Source organism: Anser cygnoides, chromosome 9, assembly GCF_040182565.1.
Source record: "Anser cygnoides isolate HZ-2024a breed goose chromosome 9, Taihu_goose_T2T_genome, whole genome shotgun sequence".
NCBI classification, from domain to species: domain Eukaryota; kingdom Metazoa; phylum Chordata; class Aves; order Anseriformes; family Anatidae; genus Anser; species Anser cygnoides.
This window is the reverse complement of record NC_089881.1, coordinates 14431622-14454339: the sequence shown is the minus strand read 5'-3', so window position 1 is coordinate 14454339 and position 22718 is coordinate 14431622. Positions and strand designations below refer to the sequence as shown.

The 22718-nt window shown below is 33.9% G+C and overlaps 1 protein-coding gene across 4 annotated transcripts in view; it reads left to right on the top strand.

Annotated features, from left to right (window-relative positions):
• The window catches only part of OPA1 (OPA1 mitochondrial dynamin like GTPase), a 53184-nt gene that overhangs the window by 1845 nt on the left and 28621 nt on the right, over window positions 1-22718 (top strand). Inside the window, exons 2-19 of one of the 4 annotated variants that reach the window (XM_048076665.2) lie at window positions 2158-2476; window positions 2796-2892; window positions 4008-4115; window positions 5342-5395; window positions 6057-6124; window positions 11694-11804; window positions 16552-16605; window positions 17065-17169; window positions 18112-18198; window positions 19132-19245; window positions 19609-19689; window positions 20120-20194; window positions 20500-20571; window positions 20725-20824; window positions 21388-21518; window positions 22022-22094; window positions 22186-22258; window positions 22571-22686. In XM_048076665.2, coding sequence (XP_047932622.2) covers window positions 2158-2476; window positions 2796-2892; window positions 4008-4115; window positions 5342-5395; window positions 6057-6124; window positions 11694-11804; window positions 16552-16605; window positions 17065-17169; window positions 18112-18198; window positions 19132-19245; window positions 19609-19689; window positions 20120-20194; window positions 20500-20571; window positions 20725-20824; window positions 21388-21518; window positions 22022-22094; window positions 22186-22258; window positions 22571-22686 — 1838 coding nt within the window. The remainder of the gene's footprint in view (window positions 1-2157; window positions 2477-2795; window positions 2893-4007; window positions 4116-5341; window positions 5396-6056; window positions 6125-11693; window positions 11805-16551; window positions 16606-17064; window positions 17170-18111; window positions 18199-19131; window positions 19246-19608; window positions 19690-20119; window positions 20195-20499; window positions 20572-20724; window positions 20825-21387; window positions 21519-22021; window positions 22095-22185; window positions 22259-22570; window positions 22687-22718) is intronic. The other 3 variants (XM_048076666.2, XM_048076667.2, XM_048076669.2) reach the window with 3 other exon arrangements.

The window sequence follows — 22718 nt, the reverse complement described above, 5'->3', positions numbered from 1 at the left end:
TTCAGTTAATTTTTTTTGTCAGCTTTTATCGATAGCTTTTAGCAGCAGGAAGAGGAAAGAGTAAACAGAACTTCTGGAATAACAATGGAGTTGTTTGTTTTTAATATAAGATTTTATATGTAGAAGGAAAGCGAATAGGTCTTTACATGAGATAGCACTCAAAAGGCAGTTGTTGTTGATCAAGTTCTTGCCATAACAATTTCTGATGGAACACAATTTTTCATTCAGTTTAATCAGTACAGAACGAATGCAATACAAGACAGTATATTTTAAAAGAACAATCACAGAGAAGAAAGTTATGTACCATTAAAGTACCTTTAATCAGGGTGAAGGCCGATAACCAGAAGTGGCTGCAATAGTATGAACTGAAAAATTTAAATATCTGCACAATGGTAGTGACAACACAACAAAAGGAAGAACTGCACAGTTAGCTTGCTTCATCGTGGCTTACCACACCCTGATCAAAACTGTCTTCCAAAGCAGGAGTTAAAATATTTCTAGCATGGGGGCATTTTCACTTTTTTTATTTCTGTGTGTCCACTTCTTGTATTGGTACTATCTGCGGTTTATTTCTGATGCTTTTGTAATTCCATGTCAAAGAGGAGATACTTGATATTGCTTGAGGGGTTATTCTGTTCCCGCTTATTATGCTTTTGCTAGATAATGAGTTTCTTGCTGCAAGAGCATAGATAGTCTTCAGAACTATAGCAGCAAGAGGGTAAATTTCAGAATTGCATTGACTTTTGTGAAAGAGGACTTCCAGAACAGTTGGTGGAGTTCTTTTTTTATTTTTAATGTTGCCATTACATTAAAGGAAATTTTTAAACATACACCATCTGCATTTTTTTAAGAGAAGTAAACATCACTGATTTTTAACTTTTCATCCAAATGCTCAATTTCTGTGTCAAAAGTGCTTTTATAATGAAGTCTTCCACTTGTTTGGAGGTAAAGAATATGCCTGCGAAAGAATGTCATCGGTAGTACACAGAAAGACTCAGGGAAAGGACTATTTATTATGGAGCTTTTTTTCAATTTCATATGATTCACTTATGTATTCTCTTTAAAATTCCTCAATATTAAATGATTAAGGATTATGGGATGAATAATTTGCCTTCTTAATAGTTTGAAGCACTTTCTACTTTTTCATTTGTCCTCTTCATAAGTAAATACACCGGAGAATATAACAAATCCTGAAAAAAGCTTTAAGGAACGAGCATTAATTTCAAGAACTGTAACTTCACTTGTATTTTGCATCCAGTAAATGGTTTAATGTTAACTCTTCGGTTGTATTTTCCATAAGCTAGCAAAGCTACCTCAAAATGCTAAAGCATGTAGATAGCATAAGTGAAGGTGTACAAGTAGCTTTATTCCAACCCGTGTATGTAGTTTAATACAGGCAGAGTTGATAAGGTTCATTGTTTTAACGTATTAATTGCTGAGTTCTGTTTTCAGAATCAAATTGTTCACACTGAAATTTCCCAGTGTTTAAATCTGAATTATTTTACTGAAGTCTTCAACAAACACGGTGCAAGCATGTCCACAAGTAATCTTGTCTGTGCATGACACAAGACAAAACAATAATGCTGTAAGCCTAGAACCACAGAAAATTAAAGAAACTGAAAGATTTCTTCAAGTGCATCCTTCAACTCCACAGGAGGATCAGCTTTGCTAGAAAAGTAACATGTATTTTGCAGAGGATGTTTTTGTCTGCATATTGTTTTTTGAAGTCTGAAAAAAGTTAGTTTCTCTAAAAGTTAGTTTTCGGTAACAAGATAGGCCAAAGTATCAAGTTTTCCTTTATGATCCAAGTTGATCATAGTCATCTGTGGACTCTTAGATAATGGTTGCCAAACTGTGTTTTACCATTGACGTGATTTGTCTTAATCCAGTGTGGAAATTAAATTCACCTAACAACAGAGTTCATAAATGGGATTAAAGGTGTTCTTTCTGTAATTACTGGAAATGCTATACCCTTTAATACTGTTTACAGCTTTTTTTTTTCCTGGTAGCATAGCAACGATTGCTGGACATTCAGAATGATGCTCTAATTTATCTGTAACCAGCTACAGTGTAATGTGAATTGCTTCTAAAGAGGTTATAGAGTTAATGGTATGTTGAAGATATCTGTTACTGAGAGTTTTTCTTCCTTTCTTTCAGTGTCATCTGCCGGAGTCTAGCAAAGAGCAACTATGGAATAAAAAGAAAATCACCACTTCAAAATTTGCATCTTGTTTCCCGAAGTATACATCATCCCTACCATCCAAGTTCAAAATTTCAAAGACCTCCATTAAGGATATCCATTCAGCAGTTCTCTTCTCTTAATCGTCTTCCCTTTCGCAAAACAAAACTTTTAAATGTAAAGTACGGATACCAGTCCTACAGGAACTTTTGGCTAGCTAGACTAGCATCAAGGCTTCTCAGAATTCGCTACATTATATTAGGATCTGCTGTAGGTGGTGGTTACACAGCTAAAAAGGTATTTATCTTTGGAGGATATTCTACGCATATTTATTTTTGTTGTTACGGGTTTCAGAACACTAATTCTTGGTAACCCACAAAAATACAGAATATCGTTGTTCAGTTAATTAATGAAAAGAAAGATGAGTGAAATTGGAAAACAGATTGTTGAGAGAACTAGTATAGATTTCAAAAGACCTGAATAATATTATACATATCTGAAAGATGGTGGGTTATTATGCTTTATATGTAGGTACCACTTTTCAATAGATGGCTCATATGCTTCTCTACGTGCATTCCTTCTATTTCTACTGTATTTTTTTTCCTTTTTGTATTAGACATATGATCAGTGGAAGGACATGATGCCTGATCTTGATGATTATAAGTGGATTGTTCCTGACTTCATCTGGGAGCTTGACGAACATATTGACTTCGGTATTACAAAAGCTAAAATGTGCATGTGCTAGTGTAACAACTTAAACACAAGGGTGTGATTCTCAGTGCCTGGCTCCAATGTAATAGTAGTGTTATAGCAGTGATTTGGGTGAGCTTGTATTGTTGAAGTGTTTGGGGTACGTCTTACCAAGTTACTTGTATCATTGTGTTTGTCTGAAGAAATTAAGCATTATTTAGCATTGAAGTTCCATAATTCATCTTTTCATTTGAGAACATTCTTGGTCCTTTGTTTTGTCATGTACTCCCATTATTCAAAGCAGACTTCCAGAATGAGTAACAAATAAAAATGTAATTAGACAAGTAGAAGGTAGGTATAATTAAACAACTGATTGAAACACAGGAATTTATAGAAATATCTGCAAAATTATCTTGAAGATGCAGAGTAAAGAAAAATACAGATTTTATTTTCCTGAACCTTCTAGTTACATTAGATTTCTTGCATATTCTCAGATAGAAGTCTAAAAAACAATCACTGAGTTACCTCTTACATATGAGAATAGTTAGGTAGTGTTCTTTTAAAAAATGTTTGTGAACGTTTTAACTACGTGTTTGAGCATTGCATAGGTAGTCTTGAATGTTGGGATTGTAGAAGTGAGACAAGTGTTTTCTTTCTGTGATTGCTAGTGAACACTACGTTTTTATAATACTGTAAAATGACGGTGTTTTTTTGAAACAATTGCAGAGTTGGGTTATTTATGAAATTGAAAAATAACTTTTTCTTAAAACATACAGCATAGTTATGCTGTCCTTTAATTTAAAAAACATTGTCTCTGAAGTATGTGAGGCAATGCATGAAATGTGGTGAAATGCAAGAATAAGTTGTACAGAATTTAAAGTACATAAGGCAACCAAGTTATCAGAAAGTTCGAAGTCTAAAAAAGCAGTTGTTTTTTCAGATCTGATATTCTTTCCCAACACTAATGGGGGGAGGTGTATGTGGAAAGCAACTTTTAATTATTTATTTAATTTTTAAAAGTTTAAAAGATAAAGGTATGCCTCGGAACAGTTACAAGGTTTTATAGCCTAAGCTGTTCCTATTCACAACAATAGTAGGAGAGAAAAACTGCTCACTAGCTTTTGTACTATTTTCCTAGAAAAAATTATCAAAGCCCTTCCTGATGCCGATGACCTTGCCAAACTTCTGCCTGACTTTGACAAGATTGGAGAGAGCTTCGCTTCACTGAAAGGATTTTTTTCTCCTGGTGAGACTAATTTTTCAGCTTAGTTTTAATTTTGAGAACATAAGATATTACAAGATGAGGTTACAGCTATGTCCTTTGATGCTAAAACAAAGTGGATCCTCAAAATGCATGCCTTTCATTGAATTTCTCATCTCAAAGTGGTATGGACACAGGTAAGTGTAATGGATTTTTAAAGGGAAGAATTCTGTTAGCAAGTGCTGGGAACCAAAATGTGACTGTGAATAGAAAAATAGAATTCTTTTTCACCTCTAAACAAAGATAGAAAGTTAATTGTTTCAGTAAGTCATAGAAGCTGCAAGTGTCCTGCTGGAACTTGCAGAAGTTGTGAGTGGCAGTGGACAGTAGTAACAGTACTATGCTATAGCTGTTACAGGAAGACAGAGTTGGATAATTAAGAGAATGATGGTGCTTAATGTTGCAGGCATGTGAGATAAGAGATTTGTAACCTGGGTCATCTTTGGGTTGAGTGATGTCTTCTGGAGCTGTGTCCAGGCAGAAAGACTTGCTAGGAGATTCAGGTTAGGTAGGGGCTGCATTTCAATGCAGTATGTGGGAGTTCTAAGTCCTTCACAAAACAGGGGCATGGTTTGTCAATCCACTGTGTCCAGGTACTAGTACACTTAGAGGTTTTCAAATTTTAGATTTAAATAGGACATTTCTAACCAATGGACTTTATATTTAAAAATTATTGATTTCATCATCGTTATCTGACTTGCTCTTTAGCACAGCTCAAAACTTCACCCAGTCTTTCTTGTAACAGAATGAAAGATTCTTTCTGATGTATATCTTAATAATTACCAAACAACATAAATTCATAGTTATGAAAGATGATAACTCTGGGATATCGTAGTCACCGCTTTAGGTGTTTTTGAGAATATTTGCATAACAGTGTGCCTAAGACGTGTGTTTTCATTTTCTTAAAATACTGTTAATGGTGGAATTAGTTAATTCATCTCACTACAAACTCAGCAGGGATCAAGATCAACAGACTGACAAGTAGATGACAATCTCCTATATATTTTGCCTGTTTAAAACTGTGGTGTGTTATTGACTGGTACTGTGAGGTATCACCTATTATAATGGAATTTGTTAGCATACTCACCTGGGCATAGTTGCCATTTATGGTTTTGTGGTCCTCCAAATGAGATAAAGATCCCTCATCTTAATTTTGCATTTTGTTTTGTATTTATAATTTTTATTTCCCCTCTTCTGCTGATTTTTCACAGGTTACAATTTGGTTAGTGAAGTCATAGGAGCTTCTGATCTACTTCTGTTGTTAGGTGTGTAAAAGCCCTTTTTACTGCCCCTAACCTGCCTCTTTAAAGCAAACTCTTAAAACACTATTGTACTAAGAGGAGTGAATATCAGTGTAAACACATCTATTCACAGCAATTAATTTTGAGTTACAAATACCTTTCAACTGTTTTAAAAAATTCTTAGATCTGCCCCTGTGAGAATGAGTAGTTGATATTTATCATAGTCCTTAGCAGATGCTTTTTGTAGGAAGCTTATTTTGAAAACGTCATTAGAGTAGAAAAGAGTGTGTGTGTGTGTATTTATATATATATATATATATATATATACATATCATTACAACGATGCAATTGAATTTGTATTATCATCTTGTGTATCAGAAAAAAAGTAAAGTTAAAAAAAAAGCTTTTACAGATTAAATAGTCTAGCTGACGCTGCCTGTTCCTTTTTGATAATAACTACTTTGAGTCGCAAATTAGATTTGATATAAAATTTTCAAATGAGTTTCAAACTGAGTTTTGTTTTCAGTTATTTGTGGTGACTCTTTGGGTTGATAGCAAGGTTATTGATTTAATAATACATTGGGTAATAATAATATGTAGGTTTATTTTACATTGATTAGGTGTTTTTTTTAATTTTTGAAGTGTGTTTTGCATGTTGTAATGAATTTTTCTAATTGTGTCCTAGGTTCTCCTGGAGAAACAGCATTCAGAGCTACAGACCAGGGATATGACAATGACAAGCAGTACAAGAAGGTAATTACTCTCAAGCAAATATGAATCTCTTAATAACAGGTAGTTTTTTTAAAGTGCTTTAACAGCTAGTTGTAGATACTTATTTGAAGCAGCTTAATAGAATTTATCTTTGAAGAGAATGCATTGGTTTTTTTATATATAAACAGTATAGTGCTAAACACATTTTGGTGTAAGGAAAATTCTAGGCAGTCACAAAAATCTTTAGGTATTACATTCTTCAGAAACTTGGTTTCTAAGAAGGTCATTTTAGTTATTTTGTGTGCATTTGGAATTTCTCAGGACACGCTCTCAGTAGCATTTGAACTGATAGCTTATTACTGAAGTTGCTATAGGCTTCTATAGTTATTTTAATTTTTTTCTGCTTGCAACTCCATTTCTGTTGCCATGTTCACAGTTGTGATTCTTACTGAAGGATCTCTGCTGTAATAAAGAATTTCTGTTTGTAAAAGAAATCTTTTTTTTTTAATTTATTTAAAAAGTGTATAATCACATTTTTCTTAAGATTTCCTGGAAAAAAATATTACTGTAATTTCATGGAAAGAAAATGCTACTGTATTTAAATAACTAAAAGTGTTAGCATTTTTTCCTTGAGGTAAAGAAGTTAAAATTAAATCTTTTGCTTTAATGAATAGTAGATGTTATTTCTATTTAAATCCTTGATGGTCAAGTTGCTCATTCTCTAAAGGCTTTTCATTTTTCCTCTGTATATTGTGTTTTGTTTTTTTTTTTGTTTTTTTTTTTTTAAAGAATTAAAGTGGTACATATTGGGGAATTTGTAAATTATGAAATATTTATTTTTGCAACTGAAAAAATGTTTGCTGAACTGGAAATAGAGTTTTACGTGAAAGACATTTCTGTATATGCAGGCATGTATACATTCTACATTCATTCTGCATGGCAATATGAAATACAATGAAACCTGTACAAAGCATACTTCTTATATTGTTTTTCCCCTTTGGAACACTGACAGATTTCTACATAAGAAATAAATTTAGGTTTTGTTTCCCCCTTGTCAGTAAGCTGTCCATACATAGAAAATTATTTTCTCTTGAATGATTGCTTAGCACAGGTTTCACTGTTTAAAACGAAACAAAAAACATCCCTTAACTATGGATTTGTGAAGAAATGGTCATCTTAATTTATTGTCATCAGTAAGTAAATTAATTGAGATTTTTACTGAGTGCTAGTATTATCACTGATACTTATTATTCCATTTTCTCACATGCAGTGACCACTGCATTTTAACGTTGCCAGCAAAAATGTAGTTGCAGTAGGGAAAATATCAGCCCATATTAAACCAGTCTGAGTTTTAAAATTTAGTCTGTATAATAATTTTTATAATTCCAATTATATCTGACAAATTCTACTTAGAAGATGTTGCTTTGTTAATTAGTATGATCATTTTTGGTCATAACATTTCAAAAAGGACAGATATGAATAGCTAACATACCACAGTCACTTGGTTTATTGGCAAGCAATATTATTTTCTAGACAATGAGTAAGATGGCCTTTTTTCATACAATGCTTTTTCACTGCCAATCAATACCAGTTTAAAAATTGTTATTGTACGGATGCATACAATGCTATGATATTAAGTATGTCTGATGATCAGCTGATGAGCTGTTTTTCAGCGTTTCATTACGGAAAGATCAGTAATGGCAAATATCCAGGGATATGTTATTTGAAAGAATTCTATTCTGTAGAATTGTTACTGGGCATTGTCCGCAGACAGGGCTATAAAACTTTCTGTAGAATGAGAGAGCGCATAAGAGCAGTGAAAATTGTCCAGCACAAACTACTTTTCCAGCTAATGTGTGGTTTAGTTGGTAACTTTTCGTTTGATACAAGAAGTACAACTCTTCGAAAAGAAAACAAAATTAAAATTACTGGAGTGCTCAGATCAGTAATTTAAATAAATGGAATTTAAATCTGTTTCCATGTGGATTCAATAAGAAATTTTGCTTTCAGAGAAAGAAGATAGCTATACAAAGCTCCAGTGTAGTAAAACATTTTATTGTGTTGTATGTTTTTTACTGTGGGAATAGTTCAGACTTTCACTGAAATGGCAGTATTGCCTTCTTGGAAAATTATTTTGCAGTACTTGTCTATCTTCCCTCCCCAGAAAACAAACCAAAACAGGAAAAAAAAAAAAAAAAAAGAGCTCTTTAAGAGTTTCAGCTTCCTATTAAGGCAAACAGGCTCCAAAGTTTAAAATTTCTTTATAGTCTGGGTTATAACCAAAATGCAACTCAACTTTTGATTTGGGGCTTAGAAGCTAGGTAAATAAATAATACAATTTATATTATTCAAAACCAGGCATACAGTCCTTTCTCGGCCTTTGTCACTTTGACACAATCTCATGCCTTAAGAACCTGGTTCACTGTGGAGGATTTGGCAATGACTAAAGTGCCTTGCCTAGCCAGCAGAGGGTCACCTTCAGTAAGTGGAAGCAGCAGCGCAGGAATTCTACATGAGAAAGAGGTTTTGGAAAGGAGTGTCACTTGACTTGGATATCAGTTCCACCCATCATGTGGCAGTTCGGGTGAAAATAATGTTGTACTGTGAATTCGTTCCAGTTCTGTGATATAGTATGATTATGACCTCTTTGAGACCCAACTTCTGGAATGCTTCTTCCGTACATTTTCTTTTTATCTTGTTGTTGATGATTAATATATCCATAAGGACTAATTGTCCACTAATTATTTCTCTGGAACTTGGCTGGCTGATGTCCAAGTGAGCATAAAAATAAAGGAAATTACAGAATCTTTGTGATCCATGTAAACCTCCTTCCTATCCAAAAAAAAACTACATCAAAACAAAACTACATGCTGATACAGCTTGTAGGGGGAAAAAAAAAAACTAATTAAGTTAAAATCTGCAGCTCTTGAAAAGTAGTAAGAAATAACTTTGTAGTTATCAAGTATGGACAGTAATATTACTGTGGACAAAGTTGCAGACATCAGGCATTTCTTTATTTCCCTTGTATGGATAGCTTTCCAGAACACACACATGCTGGACAGGAAAACTGATGCCCATATGTTTGTAAATTGCTTCTTATATAGTTCCAGGGCCATTTTCAGGTATTCTTTGTATAGCTGACAGGTTGTCTCTTGCAGTAGGATGATTTTAATATTTTTTTTAGCTTTCTCATTTTTGTTTTGTTTTTGTTGTTGTTTTCTTCGTAAATTACATGACAAAGTTTACGTAACTTTAATTAACTTTCTCTTCTGTATTCATTGCCCAGTTTCATTCCTAATTTAACAAGGCATGGGCTCTGGATGCTCTTGAAAATGGGGCACACATACAGTTGTGAGGAACTTTTAAATTAAAAATATCCAGCTGCCAAACAACATATTTAACTCTTAATGTAAACTAATGTGTTTTGATTTTTTTCAAGTATCTGCAGTTACAGTATCAGCACTTGTTTTGGGTTATTTTATTTATTGTGCACCCAGATTCTCATGATGGCTTTCCAGAGTTTGTGCCATCAAGTTTGTCAACTAGTGTTGTTCTACTTTCTTTGATAACATGATTGATAATGCTTGTAAGCAATTTATTAGTTTAAATCCCATTAATTGGTCAGCATTGATTTTCTAGATGAAATTATTATTTTAGAAAATAATTAGTTTTACATAGGAATGACTGATTTAGGGAGTTGAGGGCTGGGGGGGAACAGTGACAGGGAGATGTGAAAATTTTTATTTATATCCTAGTTCATACCAGGCTAGGTGTTGTGTGTGTTGTTGCGTGCTGTTCAAGCTGCTTCTTGTTTTGTTTTGTTGTTGTTGTTTGGTTGATTTTGTTTTGCTTTGTTTTTTTGTTTGTAACTTATGTAGTAAGAAATAGAAAACAAAGGTAATAATGTTATTGGCTGATGTATACAAAGAAGAAAGTGTTACTGAGCAGCAATCTTACCCTTTTAACTTGAATACTCTACTAAGTGGGGTGACTTCACTCTAAAAAGGTTTTTCATATTTTTCTACGGAGTAACAGTCAGAGGTACCTGACCTCCTAGAAAGTAATTTCATATCAAATAGTTACACTTGGTGACTTCAAACAACTTCTGTTACAGTGCTCATTTAAATTCTAAAAGGCCTTCATGGCAGGTTTGTTCGGTGTTTTTTCTGGTATTTTCTTGACCAATAACATAATTTTTAAAGGAACCATGCCAGGTTATATTGAGAATTACCTTGCTTGTGAAATGGTAAAATGTTGTTGTTGTTATTCTAAATATAGCTATGTGGATGTCTCTCTCTGTTGCTGTATGGAAGTGAAATTGAACAGTTGGTTGCTTTTGTTTCACTCAATTTCTTGGCACAGTTCAAATGTGTTTGCCCGTCTTCCAATAAAGAGATTTAATAAATCTCAAAGTGGTTCAATAAAATACAAATGTGAGGATTTTTCTATTCTAGAAAGGTTATACAAATTGCTATTTAACAAATGTTTACATTTGGTCATTTGATTGTCTCTTCTTTTATCCATTCTCTCCTGTGTTGTTTATCCTTCTGTGTACATGCCTGTGTGTGTATTTCGTGCACCTAATGTATAAATTAATGGCAGATGTCTTGAATTCTTTACATCAAAGTTTTATTCCAGGATTTGTTTTGACTCCTGTAGTACATTTTTGAAACTCCATTTTACTGAAAGTTTTCTTAGAAGATGTAACATTTTTTAAAGACCTTAATTTGAATATTTATTTTTTCTTTTATCTACATTCTCTGAGATAAATTGTACATAAGATTCCAGTAGAAGGTAGTATAGTATCTTTGAACCAATGAAGACTTTCTGAAAGGCAACTTACTGTTGCAGGAATATTTGGCGTGGAGGAAGAAGAGAAGAAATCTAAGCTTCACAGAAATGCTGAATAGTTAAGAAATCAGAATTGCATTGCAGGGATTTTGAAGTGATCAGGGAGGATTATGATAGCATTATTCTAAACTGCAAATTGTTACAGAAGTGAAGAGAGGGCTTTAACTTTATGCTTTAGAAACTGTTTTGCTTCTCTTACTTTGAAGGCTAAATAGCAGGAGAAGTCATCTTTCTGTAAAGTGTCTGCATTGCTGAGAGCAAGAACAAAATGAGAGCTCTTACATTACTGACAAAGTTGAGCTGATTAACGGTTCTGCGCCAATTTGTGTAGAGTATCCAAAAGACCCTAGTTAAATACCTGCATGGTTAAGTTGTGAAAAATTGCTGATACTTAAGAAATTCTGATATTATTTAGTTGAGATGAAATCCTGAAACCTTTGTCAATATTTTATAGCAATGGTGGTTGAATTTTAATTAATTTATTTATTTAGATGTAGGTGCTCATTTAAAATTGAATATTTTTAAAATCTAGCTAAATGTTTTTATTTTGTTTTTCATGGATTTGCAAGGTACACAGTTGTGCTGGTTGTATCCAGTTCCAGCTAGCTAGCAGGAGATCTTGATAATAATATTTCGCTTTTGTTTGAACTGACCCATTCATACCTGTTTTTCATCTGTCTTTGTCATGCCCTTTGGTTTAAATTTGTTCTCCTTACACCCCCAATTTTTTCCTTTCCTTTTTATTATAAACTCATGGCAGAGCCTGCTTGGTGAACTCATTCTGTTACAACAACAAATCCAGCAGCACGAAGAGGAAGCACGCAGAGCCGCTGGCCAATATAACACGGGCTCGTACCAGCAGAAGCGAAAGGTGATGGCTTAAGGGACAATATGTACTGTGTTCACACTAATCGAATGCTTCAGCCTCCTGCATATGAGATAGAAAAATCTAACTTCTAATTAAATCATGGGCCCAAATAATTATTATAAACAACTTCGGTACAGGTGTATAGTTGTCTTTCAGTTTAACCAAATTGCTTTTCAAGCAGAGTGTTAAAAGCAAAACAAATATTTTGTATCACTTTGAGTGCTCTCTACCTTTATAAAACTGTTACTTAAAGTTGATATATTAAAAAGTGCATTTAAGGAAAGTATGTGAATAAATATCCAGTTTACTTACTCTGCTGTTACTTGCTGACTATAGCTATATCTTTTGAGAGTATAGCTATATGTAGGCAATACATCTCTGGGAACATTTTTTTCCTGCTTATAATATTACAAATCTGAAAGTGACAGCAGCTCTTTAATTGCCTGTGCAAAATTGTTTCTAAATACTCCTGTTAAAAACTCTGTGTTCATCAAACATATTGCTTGTCTATTGTCTCTCTTAAAACCTAGTTTATATTGATACACTGTGGTTGTTGAACATCCACAAGTGACTTTACTTACTTCATTTATGAACTATTCATTGTTATAGAGCTGAGGCGAATTGGAAATACTTCCTAATTTGGGATATTTTAGTAGTCTATTCTGTTATAGCCTACAATTCTTAACCACGTTTCTTTATTGTTTGCTTCAGTGCCCCCAAAAATATTTGATTCCTCATATCTTTGAACAGCTTTGGAATTGAGCACTGGATACAGTACTTACTCTTCTGTATGTTTGAAGATACTTCCCACAGAAAGAATAACACAGTAAATGGGAATTAAACTTTTAAGCAGTTGCATAGCTGCAGTTTTCATGACTTGCAGTGTTTTAACAGAGGAAATCACTTAAATCAATTAGTTCTCTGAAACTATACTAGCATTTTAAATTTAAGTATTTTTGAAATTTAGTTAGCTAATATTATCTCTGGATTTAACATAACTCTTATGTATTCCATCATCAGTTGTGAATCTAGACATCATATAACAATACAATGGAAATGCAATTATTTGAGATGATTTTTTATCTCAAAAGGTGTCCTACAAGAGTCAGAGGGATTTTTTTTTCTATCCTCACATTCATTCCCTTCCAAATGAGTATTTAGAAGAGGAGAGATGTCTTCAGCGGTCTAAATGCTCTCTATCTGTTCATGTCCTCTTTTTTTTTTTTTATTAGAGGTAACTCCTTCAGCCTCTGACAGATTGTGTACTGTTTATTCAGACCGCTGGAGTATAGAATAGTAGCTTGAAGTTTATGATCAAGTATATGAAGGCGTAAAAGCAATACATTATTTGATATATAAAAATGTATTGGCATAATAAAGGGAATTGGGGGAAAAAATGAGCTTGATATTACATTTGTTTCTGTTGGAAATTCTACCTTGTTAGCACTTTCTTGCAATTAATTCTACAATTCCCAAGCTGTGAAATAGCTGTAAGGGCTATCCCTGTAAGTGTTATCCTGTCCTCCAAGGCAGGTACTTCTTTGTGTTTTCTGAGTGTTGGAAATCTAACTGCCCTTGCATATAAAAAAAAAAAAATCTTAATTTAGCATTCAGGTGTGGTGTTTGGTATCCACACCTAATGACAAGGAATGTCTCTTTTTTTTTGTCACATTAATCTTTTTGCTTGAAGTAAGTTGAAAGATGTGGTAAAACATTTTCTTTAATATATTGACATGAGGTTATAAATCAGATTCATTTATCCAAATTCATCTTTGGAAGAAGAAGTTGTTACTGTCATTGAAATATGTCATTGCATGTCATTTTGTTGGGGCATAAACTAACCTTGTTTATTTTTTTTAACTTAATTGGCTCTGCTTGCCTACCTGCTAGAGAAAATTACTGTTTCATTTCCATTCTTTGAAGTTCTGTTGCTTGATTTACTTGCACATTTTCTATTTTAATTTAACTACTCGATGTTAAATCTGCTTCAGTTATGAGATAATTCTTACTGTTATTCAACTTATAATCAGGAGAGGGTATTAAAAGCAAAAATGTAATTGCTTCCTGTTGTTTTTTGTCAGTCTTTTGATAAATATTTAGCAGTGTAATTGATTATTCTTGTATAGCTGTGATGCGCATGGTTGCTTCTTGTGTTTTGTGTAGGTATTGATATATTCATTTATAACACTGGAAATAATTGCAGTTCTTCTGTTGAAGATCAATTTAGAATTATTTATAGTCTAGTTAGAGAATAAATAGTAGTTTCAAAGGTACTGAATTTTCAGAGGCACATGCTTATTTTATACAACCTGTGACAAAAGGTGATTCCAGTGATTGCTGGAAAGCAATCACTGTGCAAAGTGAGCAACTATAAAAGAATAAAATGTGAGCTTCTGCTAATCTTAGTAAATAGGTATCTGCATCTTTATGTGCAGGAATCTGATTAAAAATGGCCCTACAGTTTTCTTCTATTATAAGTCTTTATGGTGGCACTGTGGAAAGAAGGAGGCATCTCGATGTCCAAACCTGGCTGAACTGGATTAAACAAAATTTTATGTGTGTAAATATATAGATATATAGAGAGAAATAGAGGTATTTTAGCACTTAAGTTTTTTAAGTGAATAGAAATCCCAGATTAGTCACGTCTGACTGTTAGTACTTCAGAATGTTATGGTAGTTTTAACTTTTATTGGCAAATTAAAAAATAGTTAGCAATATTAGAAAACACTTCTTTACTGTGAGGGTGACGGAGCTCTGGAAGGGGTTGCCCAGAGAGGCTGTGGAGTCTGCTACTCTGGAGATCTTGAAAGAATGCCGTCCTGGATGCCATCCTATGCAGTGTGCTCCAGGTGAACCTGGTTGGCACAGGGGGTGGACTAGATGATTTCCAGAGCTCCCTTCCGACCTCAACCACTCTGCGATTCTGTGATTAAAAAGTGTATGTTGAAAATATTGTATATACTAATTGCGGCTAAATGTTCAAAGGATACCTGAACCAAAAGCTGAAACATAACGAACAGTTCTAGAATGATGTGTATTTTTAACATAACTTACCTAATTGTCCTTGACAGAATTATCATCTAGTGCTAGGTAATTCTTTGCTTCACATCTTGCAATGTGTAGCTGAGTGCAATATTTTTATTTACTGTGTTTAACATAAGTATACTGCACGTAAAAGACATTGCTCATGTGGTTAGAAATAAACCACCTGTAAGTATGCTCTTCAAAGATGCATCAAGGCCCCAGAAATACTTTCAGAAAGAGCTTGTTTAAGAGCAGAAAGTGGGAAGATGCTAGCTGCTTTGAAAATCTGCACCAAATGGAAACTCTTTGTTCACCTTCTCTTTCCTTTATTTTCTTGTTTTTCCTGATACACTACACTATTCTCTTTGCCTTTCTAATTTTATTTTCCCCTTATGTCTCTTAGGTGTTTGAAGTGTGTGTATATGTAAACAAACAGTTACATACACTGTGCTGTAGCTGCAAGCATCAAATTGTCAGTGTGCTAAACTTCCCTTTCTGATGCACTCTTGCTATCACTTAACTAATCAGAAAAGAAAAGAAAAGAAAAGAAAGTTAATTTGCAATACTTGCCCTTTGCTGCTTGTGAATAAGAAAACAACTGGATGTTGATGGAAATATCAACTTGATTGCTTCCTGTAAAGTGCATACGTGATCCTGTGTATTATAGGTTTAATACCTTAATGTTGTCAATATGAATAATTTTGATTTATTGTTTAATCTGTAACAACTAGAGTGAAATTATAGTAACTAAATTGATTTATATTCTCTAAATGACAGATGTCATCTGCATGTTAGATAATCAGTCTTTCTGATGTGAAGCTAACTTGAGTTGTAAATGTTACAAGCTTTATTTAGAGATTAAGGCTTTTACCTAATTCATTCTTTCAGTGTGAAAGAATCTTTCAATTATCATTTTTTTCTAAATTTAATTACATCAGTCAACCATTAAGTTTCATGTTGCTTGTAAAGATTTACACCATATGGATTTGTATTGCACGGTTCATGCTTTTGTCTATGATATTAAAAATGGATTCATTTGAACAACTGTCTATTACATCTTGATGAACCAATTTGAAAAGTATCTGACTAAAAATGTCTCTATTGCATTTATGACTTGAACTTCAAAATGTTTTGTGTTCTAATAGCCTAATTTTTCCAGTTTTTTAAAGTAATTTAAATAAATCTAAAACTACCTTTCAAGACTGTCAGAACTATATTTTATGAAGTTGAACATGAATGTTTAGGATTATAATTCTGAAAAACAAATCTGAAATAAAAATCCCCTGAAAGTTTCAGAAATGGTGAACACTCACCTGAAAAGTACTTTCTGTAACAAGCAGGTGTTTTAGTGACTGCGTCTTATCAAGTACATGCTAATTCAGGACATAAGCATAAGAGATCCTGGGAGTTTGACCACATAATTGTATTTAGGCTAGTGACCATACAAAGTTGTTTTTCCCCTAAGCCCACTTTCCTACTACAAAATCTTGAAGGGTTAGTTTTTGTGTTTGCATGCATTGGAGTTTAGACCTTTTCATGTGATCCTCCTGTTGCAGATGGAACTTTCCATCAGCTGAATTTTAAATGCAAATTGAAGAATTTTAGTTGCTTTAAAATGCATGTAAAATCAATCTTATGTGAAATGAAGCTTTCAGTTTATGATTTGGTTACTTGCAGTGGATTAACTAAACAATGTGTTAGTAGCCATGATTATTTTTCTTTGTAGGTTTCTGACAAAGAGAAGATTGATCAACTTCAGGAAGAACTTCTACGCACTCAGGTAACTTTCTGAGTTACTGATGTCTTAAGTAATTATTTGTGTGCAGCAGTTTCAGATTTACTAGATTAATATACATCTGAAATATAAGATATTTGATAAAAATTAAGAACTGGAAGATTAAAAACCACACTTCAGTATTCAGGGATAACCATGCTGGCCCAGACTACAGGTCAATATAATCTGTTCTTTCTTTGACAGGGGCTGACTGAATGTAAGAGGGGAGTGTAGGAGTAGGGGAAATGCATAATCATAATGTCCCAGAATATCTTCCTTGCTTTCAATGCTATAGATTCCTTAAATGTGGAGTATGCCAGGAGTGGAGTGCTGCTTCATTACAACTGATATTTCAGTTTTTAACTTGTTTTTCATAGGTAAAACTTTGCTAAACTGTACTTAAAACTTTGCTAAAATGTACTATTTCCATAATTATGACACTACATTTGTACCACTGTTTTCTAGCTCAAATACCAACGAATGCTTGAGCGACTAGAGAAAGAGAACAAAGAATTAAGAAAATTGGTACTGCAAAGAGATGACAAAGGAATTCATCAGAGGAAGTTAAAGGTACTTATGTGTTAACCATTAGTATAGAGATACAATGTTTTCTGTGATGGTATTCTAAGTTTTATCTGTTAATTAATATATGAACTTTTAACATTTGTTATGACACTTCTATGCTTTTTTGACATGTTAAGGCTTTTATATACCAGATTTTTTGAACTATATTACTTTGGGAAATGGGTTCAGTTGAAGAGCAGAAAGATTATCAGTTCTAAATAACTTATCTAAATGGAAAATATGAATTGTGGGATATTTTTTGTTTGTTTGTTTTTATGTAGCTTCACTATATTTGCTAATAAATATGCTTCCAGTTTTTCTTACACACACGATCAGGTACCTCCATGCTTTGTAATGAGCATTACTGAGTTTGGTAGGAATTTAGTAACAGAGTCAAGAAACATCTTTTAATGGTCCTGTATAAATACATAGAGATTTAACCAGGTATGCTTTTTGCTTTTGATCAATATGGGTCTTCATCTTTCCTCTGGAAACCTGAAGACAAGAAGTTTTTACTTTTACCGAACGAAGTTGATAGTTCAATACCTTCCTTAATGCTTACTGTTCAACTAACTGGAAACTTAAATCTAGGTGTGTAACGGAAGAAACTCAGTTCAGCTTTGTACTTGGAAGCTGTGAAGCCTGAGCCCTGTTGGACTCTTGTGCTGTATATAAGAGCCCTGATTTTCTTCTTTCACAATGCATCTGCAGCTGTAGTATGTTTATCCACAGAAGGCAAGGGGTGACTTTACATGGTATTGTATTTCATAAAACAAATCTGTGCTGCAGTGTATATAGTTTAGGTTTCTAACTGTCTGTTATTCTTTGAGGAGAATATAAACATGCTTTTACGGTTGAATTTATAGTATGTACAGATGAAGTTGTCTGAAATCCAATATTTGTTCTGTTAGTTGGCTGAGTGTATTCTTTCTGCTTTTATTTTTGTAGAAATCTTTGATTGATATGTATTCTGAAGTACTTGATATCCTGTCTGATTATGATGCCAGCTATAACACTCAAGATCACCTACCTCGAGTAAGTCAATAAAAAGTCAGTTGTGGTTTTTTATTGTTTTGTTTTGCTTTTAACTTAAAGACTGATCTTACAATTGGATAGAACACTGGATTATCCTGGAATATAATTAAGAGTTAAAGTTAGGCTGTTTTCTTGGATCTCCAAGGGTTTTGCATAAATACATATTGCCCATTTTAAGTGTTGAAGTTTGAGAGTAACCAGTGCAATATGTTAAGTCTGCCTTGACTTACGGATAAAACCCTGTCTGGATCTGGATATAGCTGCTGTTATCAACCTTTTATTTTAAATGGTCTCACTCGCTATATCCCAGCCTTCTCAACTTTAAAAAAAAAAAAAAAAAAGTGCTTTTAAGGTGTGTATCAGTAGAGCTGAGAAGGTAAAGGTGCCCCAGCTAATTCCTCACTGTAGTGCTGCTGTTGGAGGGGAGGAGGTTGCCTCGTCTTAACTGCTGGTGTAGTGGAGAGATGGGAATGCTTCCTGCTTGTGCAGCCGCCTCTGGCATTGGTGGCTTCTATAATGAGCTGGTAGGATGGGATGTGACAATAAGTCGTCAAGTCTTGGCCTTCTCCAGGGAGAAGCAGCATCTACCATGTTGACTAATGTTGAGCCTTTCACCTGACTGAAAGGACTATGCACAAGCAGAGAAGCACTGGCTGCTGTGAGAACAGCAAGCACTTCTTCCTGTCATTAGACGGCCTGGCAGATTAGGCCCATAGGCTGCTGTATGGAGAGTGCTGTCTGAAGCAAAATTCAAAATTTTTGCTTGAATAAAAGTTAACATTTCTTCAGGGATTCTATATTTAAACAAATGTTTTTGTTGTCAAACATAACACAGCCAGCATTGGTATGGATTAACACATATTTAGTCAGCTTTTGTCTAAGCTTTCAAAATGGTCTGCTGAAAACCAATGGTTGTTTAAACTTTCTCTTAAGGTGGTTGTTGTTGGAGATCAAAGTGCAGGAAAAACCAGTGTGTTAGAAATGATTGCTCAAGCCCGTATATTCCCTCGAGGGTCTGGGGAGATGATGACACGTTCCCCTGTTAAGGTAAGAAATGTCATATCTCTTAATCAGTATTTACTGTATTGTACTATCTCTGATTAAGCTATTACTTGAAGTGTATGTGAACATTCATTTATAAAATGGCCTCTATCTAAGCAGGTGAGTTGTTAGTTAATGAGAAAACTTGGTCAGGCCAATATGAGATCTGTATATACTGCCAGAGTAGTAGTAGTTCTTACTGTAAGTACTCCTGTATTTACAGTGCCCACTGTATAAGTAGTTCTGTGCTGAGTAAGCATTACATACGTATGTCTGCCTGCAGCGGGAAGTATAAAAATGTTATGTACTTCTGATGTTTCTCCATGTTAGTTTTACCATGCTTTCTCAAGTAAGGCTTTTACAATTCAGGTAACCCTTAGCGAAGGTCCCCACCATGTGGCTTTATTCAAAGACAGCTCTCGGGAGTTTGATCTGACTAAGGAAGAGGATGTAAGTATAAAAAGAGGTGACTGGAAGTTAATGTGATTTTTAATTTTCTGAAAATTTTGTATCTTTATGGGCTGTTAGCCCCTGTTTATTTAGAGTGAAGTATGTTCACTGGGGCAAGGTATTATATTAGATGTTACATTGTCTCTTAATAGGATTTTTGGCTAGTACTTAGATGGGTAGAATGATGTAGGAGGAGACATTCTGGGGAGTATACAAGGGTCTGCAGGTAATCTGCAGTTTAGTGCCCCATTTACCAAACTAGTTATTCAACAAGCATGTTTTTCAGATGCGTATGAGACATACTCATTCATGTCTATAAACAGATTTTGAACAATCCCTAAGTAAAGGGTTTTTTTTTATGTTTGTCATTTTTCTTCTGTCATGGTTGGGGGAAATATTATGTCTGATATTTTGCTTTTTCTTGAAACAGCTTGCAGCTTTGAGAAATGAAATAGAAATCAGAATGAGAAATAGTGTGAAGGAAGGGTGCACTGTTAGCACTGAGGTAAGGCTTGTGCAGATGTTTGCTACTAAATGTTTGACATGTATATCTTTTGTAAGTATTCTTCAAATGACAGACTACAGCAAATCCAATTTGTATATACTTAATACTTTGTCCTACACAAAGTGTGTTTGAACTGTTAAAATCAGTTTTATATCACAAATATGTGCATATAAAATTGGACCTCCTATTTAAAATTGCAGACTTGCTGGCTTAAAGTGTGTGTAAATATGTTTATTTTGTGTGTTAAGTACATACAAAGTAGCTCTGTGTATGTATAAATATTTAATTTCAATTTTACTTCACAGACTATATCCTTAAGTGTGAAAGGTCCTGGTTTGCAGAGAATGGTATTGGTTGATTTACCTGGAGTAATTAGTGTAAGTATGCAGTGTTTTAAAAAAAAAAAATCTTTAAGATCTGTAGGTAAAGTAATGTTATTACTGAGAACATTAACTGTTTTTGTTTGTTTTTTCCTTTTTTATATCTTTCTGTTTTCTTCTTTCCTTTAAATATATATCTCTGTGTAAAAGACTGTGACATCAGGTATGGCTCCGGATACAAAGGAAACTATCTTTAGCATCAGCAAGGCCTACATGCAGAATCCTAATGCCATCATCCTTTGTATTCAAGGTAACAAGAATCTAGATGGATATCCAAGTGTCAGGTTTTTGTTGTTGTTTTTGTTTGATTTTTTTTGGTTTGTTTTGTTTTTAATTCTAATTCTTACGTTCCTTTTGGAAAATTCCTGATTATTTCCATGCATGGAATTTATACAGTGTACAAAGCAGCATGCTATGAAATGCCCGTTTGTAAATTTAGGCATCTTTTCTGTCAGTGACAGCAGAAGCTTTGATAAGATTTTTATCATTAAAAAGAAAATGGTGATAGTAATCAAATTCAAGATTTCTACAAAAGTGCTTTTGGAGGTAACAGACAGTGAAAGAGATTAATATTTGAACAAGCTGGCAAGTAGTGTAACTTTTAGTTTTGGTGGGAACTTACACTAGTACAATGAAGTTAAATTTTTATGATACTAGGAACAAAGAAAGTTTTCACTGTGTGTATCCGAAAGTTAAATACATGTGTAATTTTACTGTTTTACAGTTGTAATATGAAACTTATTTGATGCCTACCGTATCTTCAATACTGTGACTCACCTTATATAGTCCCTAAAATATAACTGTTTATTTTAGATGGATCAGTGGATGCAGAACGCAGTATTGTCACAGACTTAGTCAGCCAAATGGATCCCCAAGGAAAAAGGACAATTTTTGTGCTGACTAAAGTTGACCTTGCTGAGAAAAATGTGGCTAGCCCAAGCAGAGTGAGTTTAAAATTTTTTTTTCATGTTGTGATGGCTAAAGTCACACACAGAAAAATGTTTGAGGCTGTCAAAATTATTGATCTCTATTCAATATGACATTTTTTTTGAAGTGGTTTCTGTTTTAATCTCTCTTAGGCTTTGCTTTTAGTGGTCAGTGACATGATTTCAGTCAAGTTACAGCTTGGGTACAGCATGCTTTTGTAGTGATTCCTTTCAAGTAAGTGACCTCAGGAAGTGGAACCTGCTGGGAAGGCTTTAGGGTATTCTTGGATAGGCTTTTTCGCTTTATTTCATGATTTGTGATGTTATGCCTTATTTGTTTTATGCCTTCTTATATTTCTTTTTTTTTTTTAAATATCAGTAGAACTTAAAGTCCCTTGACAAACTGCTTCTTAGAGTAATCTATGCTTACATACATATGCAGCTGGCTGTAAAACTGCACTGAAGGAAAGAATATCTCTATGCAAAATTCACCATGTTTTTTTTATCCTTTATCTTCATAGATCCAGCAGATAATTGAAGGCAAACTCTTCCCAATGAAAGCTTTGGGTTATTTTGCAGTTGTTACTGGAAAAGGTAAAGAGAGCTCTGGCTCTGCTTATTTTCTCTTTAATAGCAGAGAAAACTGTCTAAATAGAACTGTTGCAGCACTCTTTTCTTTCTCCAGGAAACAGCAGTGAAAGCATTGAATCTATTAAAGAGTATGAAGAGGAATTTTTTCAAAATTCCAAGTTGTTGAAGTATGTTGGAATTTATTCCTTTTACTAAAATGGGCTTGTGCTGGTAAATGCTAGCATTAGTTTTTCTTGTTGAACATGTTATAAAGATTGCAGTGCAGAAGTGCTATTTGAGATGTTTTCTGCTTAAATTAAGCACCTTGTTGAGGTGACAAAGCTAGTCTTGTTACCTAATACTCACTGTCAGTGAGCAGAGAGAAAGAGAGATGAGAGGATGAAAGAAAAAAGCAAAGCTTTCTTCTTGTGAAGAGAAAACGGGGTCCAGGAAGCTTGGGTGTGCATGGAATAATTTCCTATAGCTGTCTTTCTTTACAGGACATCTATGCTGAAGGCACACCAGGTGACAACAAAAAACTTAAGTCTTGCTGTGTCAGACTGCTTTTGGAAAATGGTGAGAGAGTCTGTGGAGCAGCAAGCAGATGCTTTTAAAGGTAAACATCGACTTCAAAAGACAAAGTGAAAT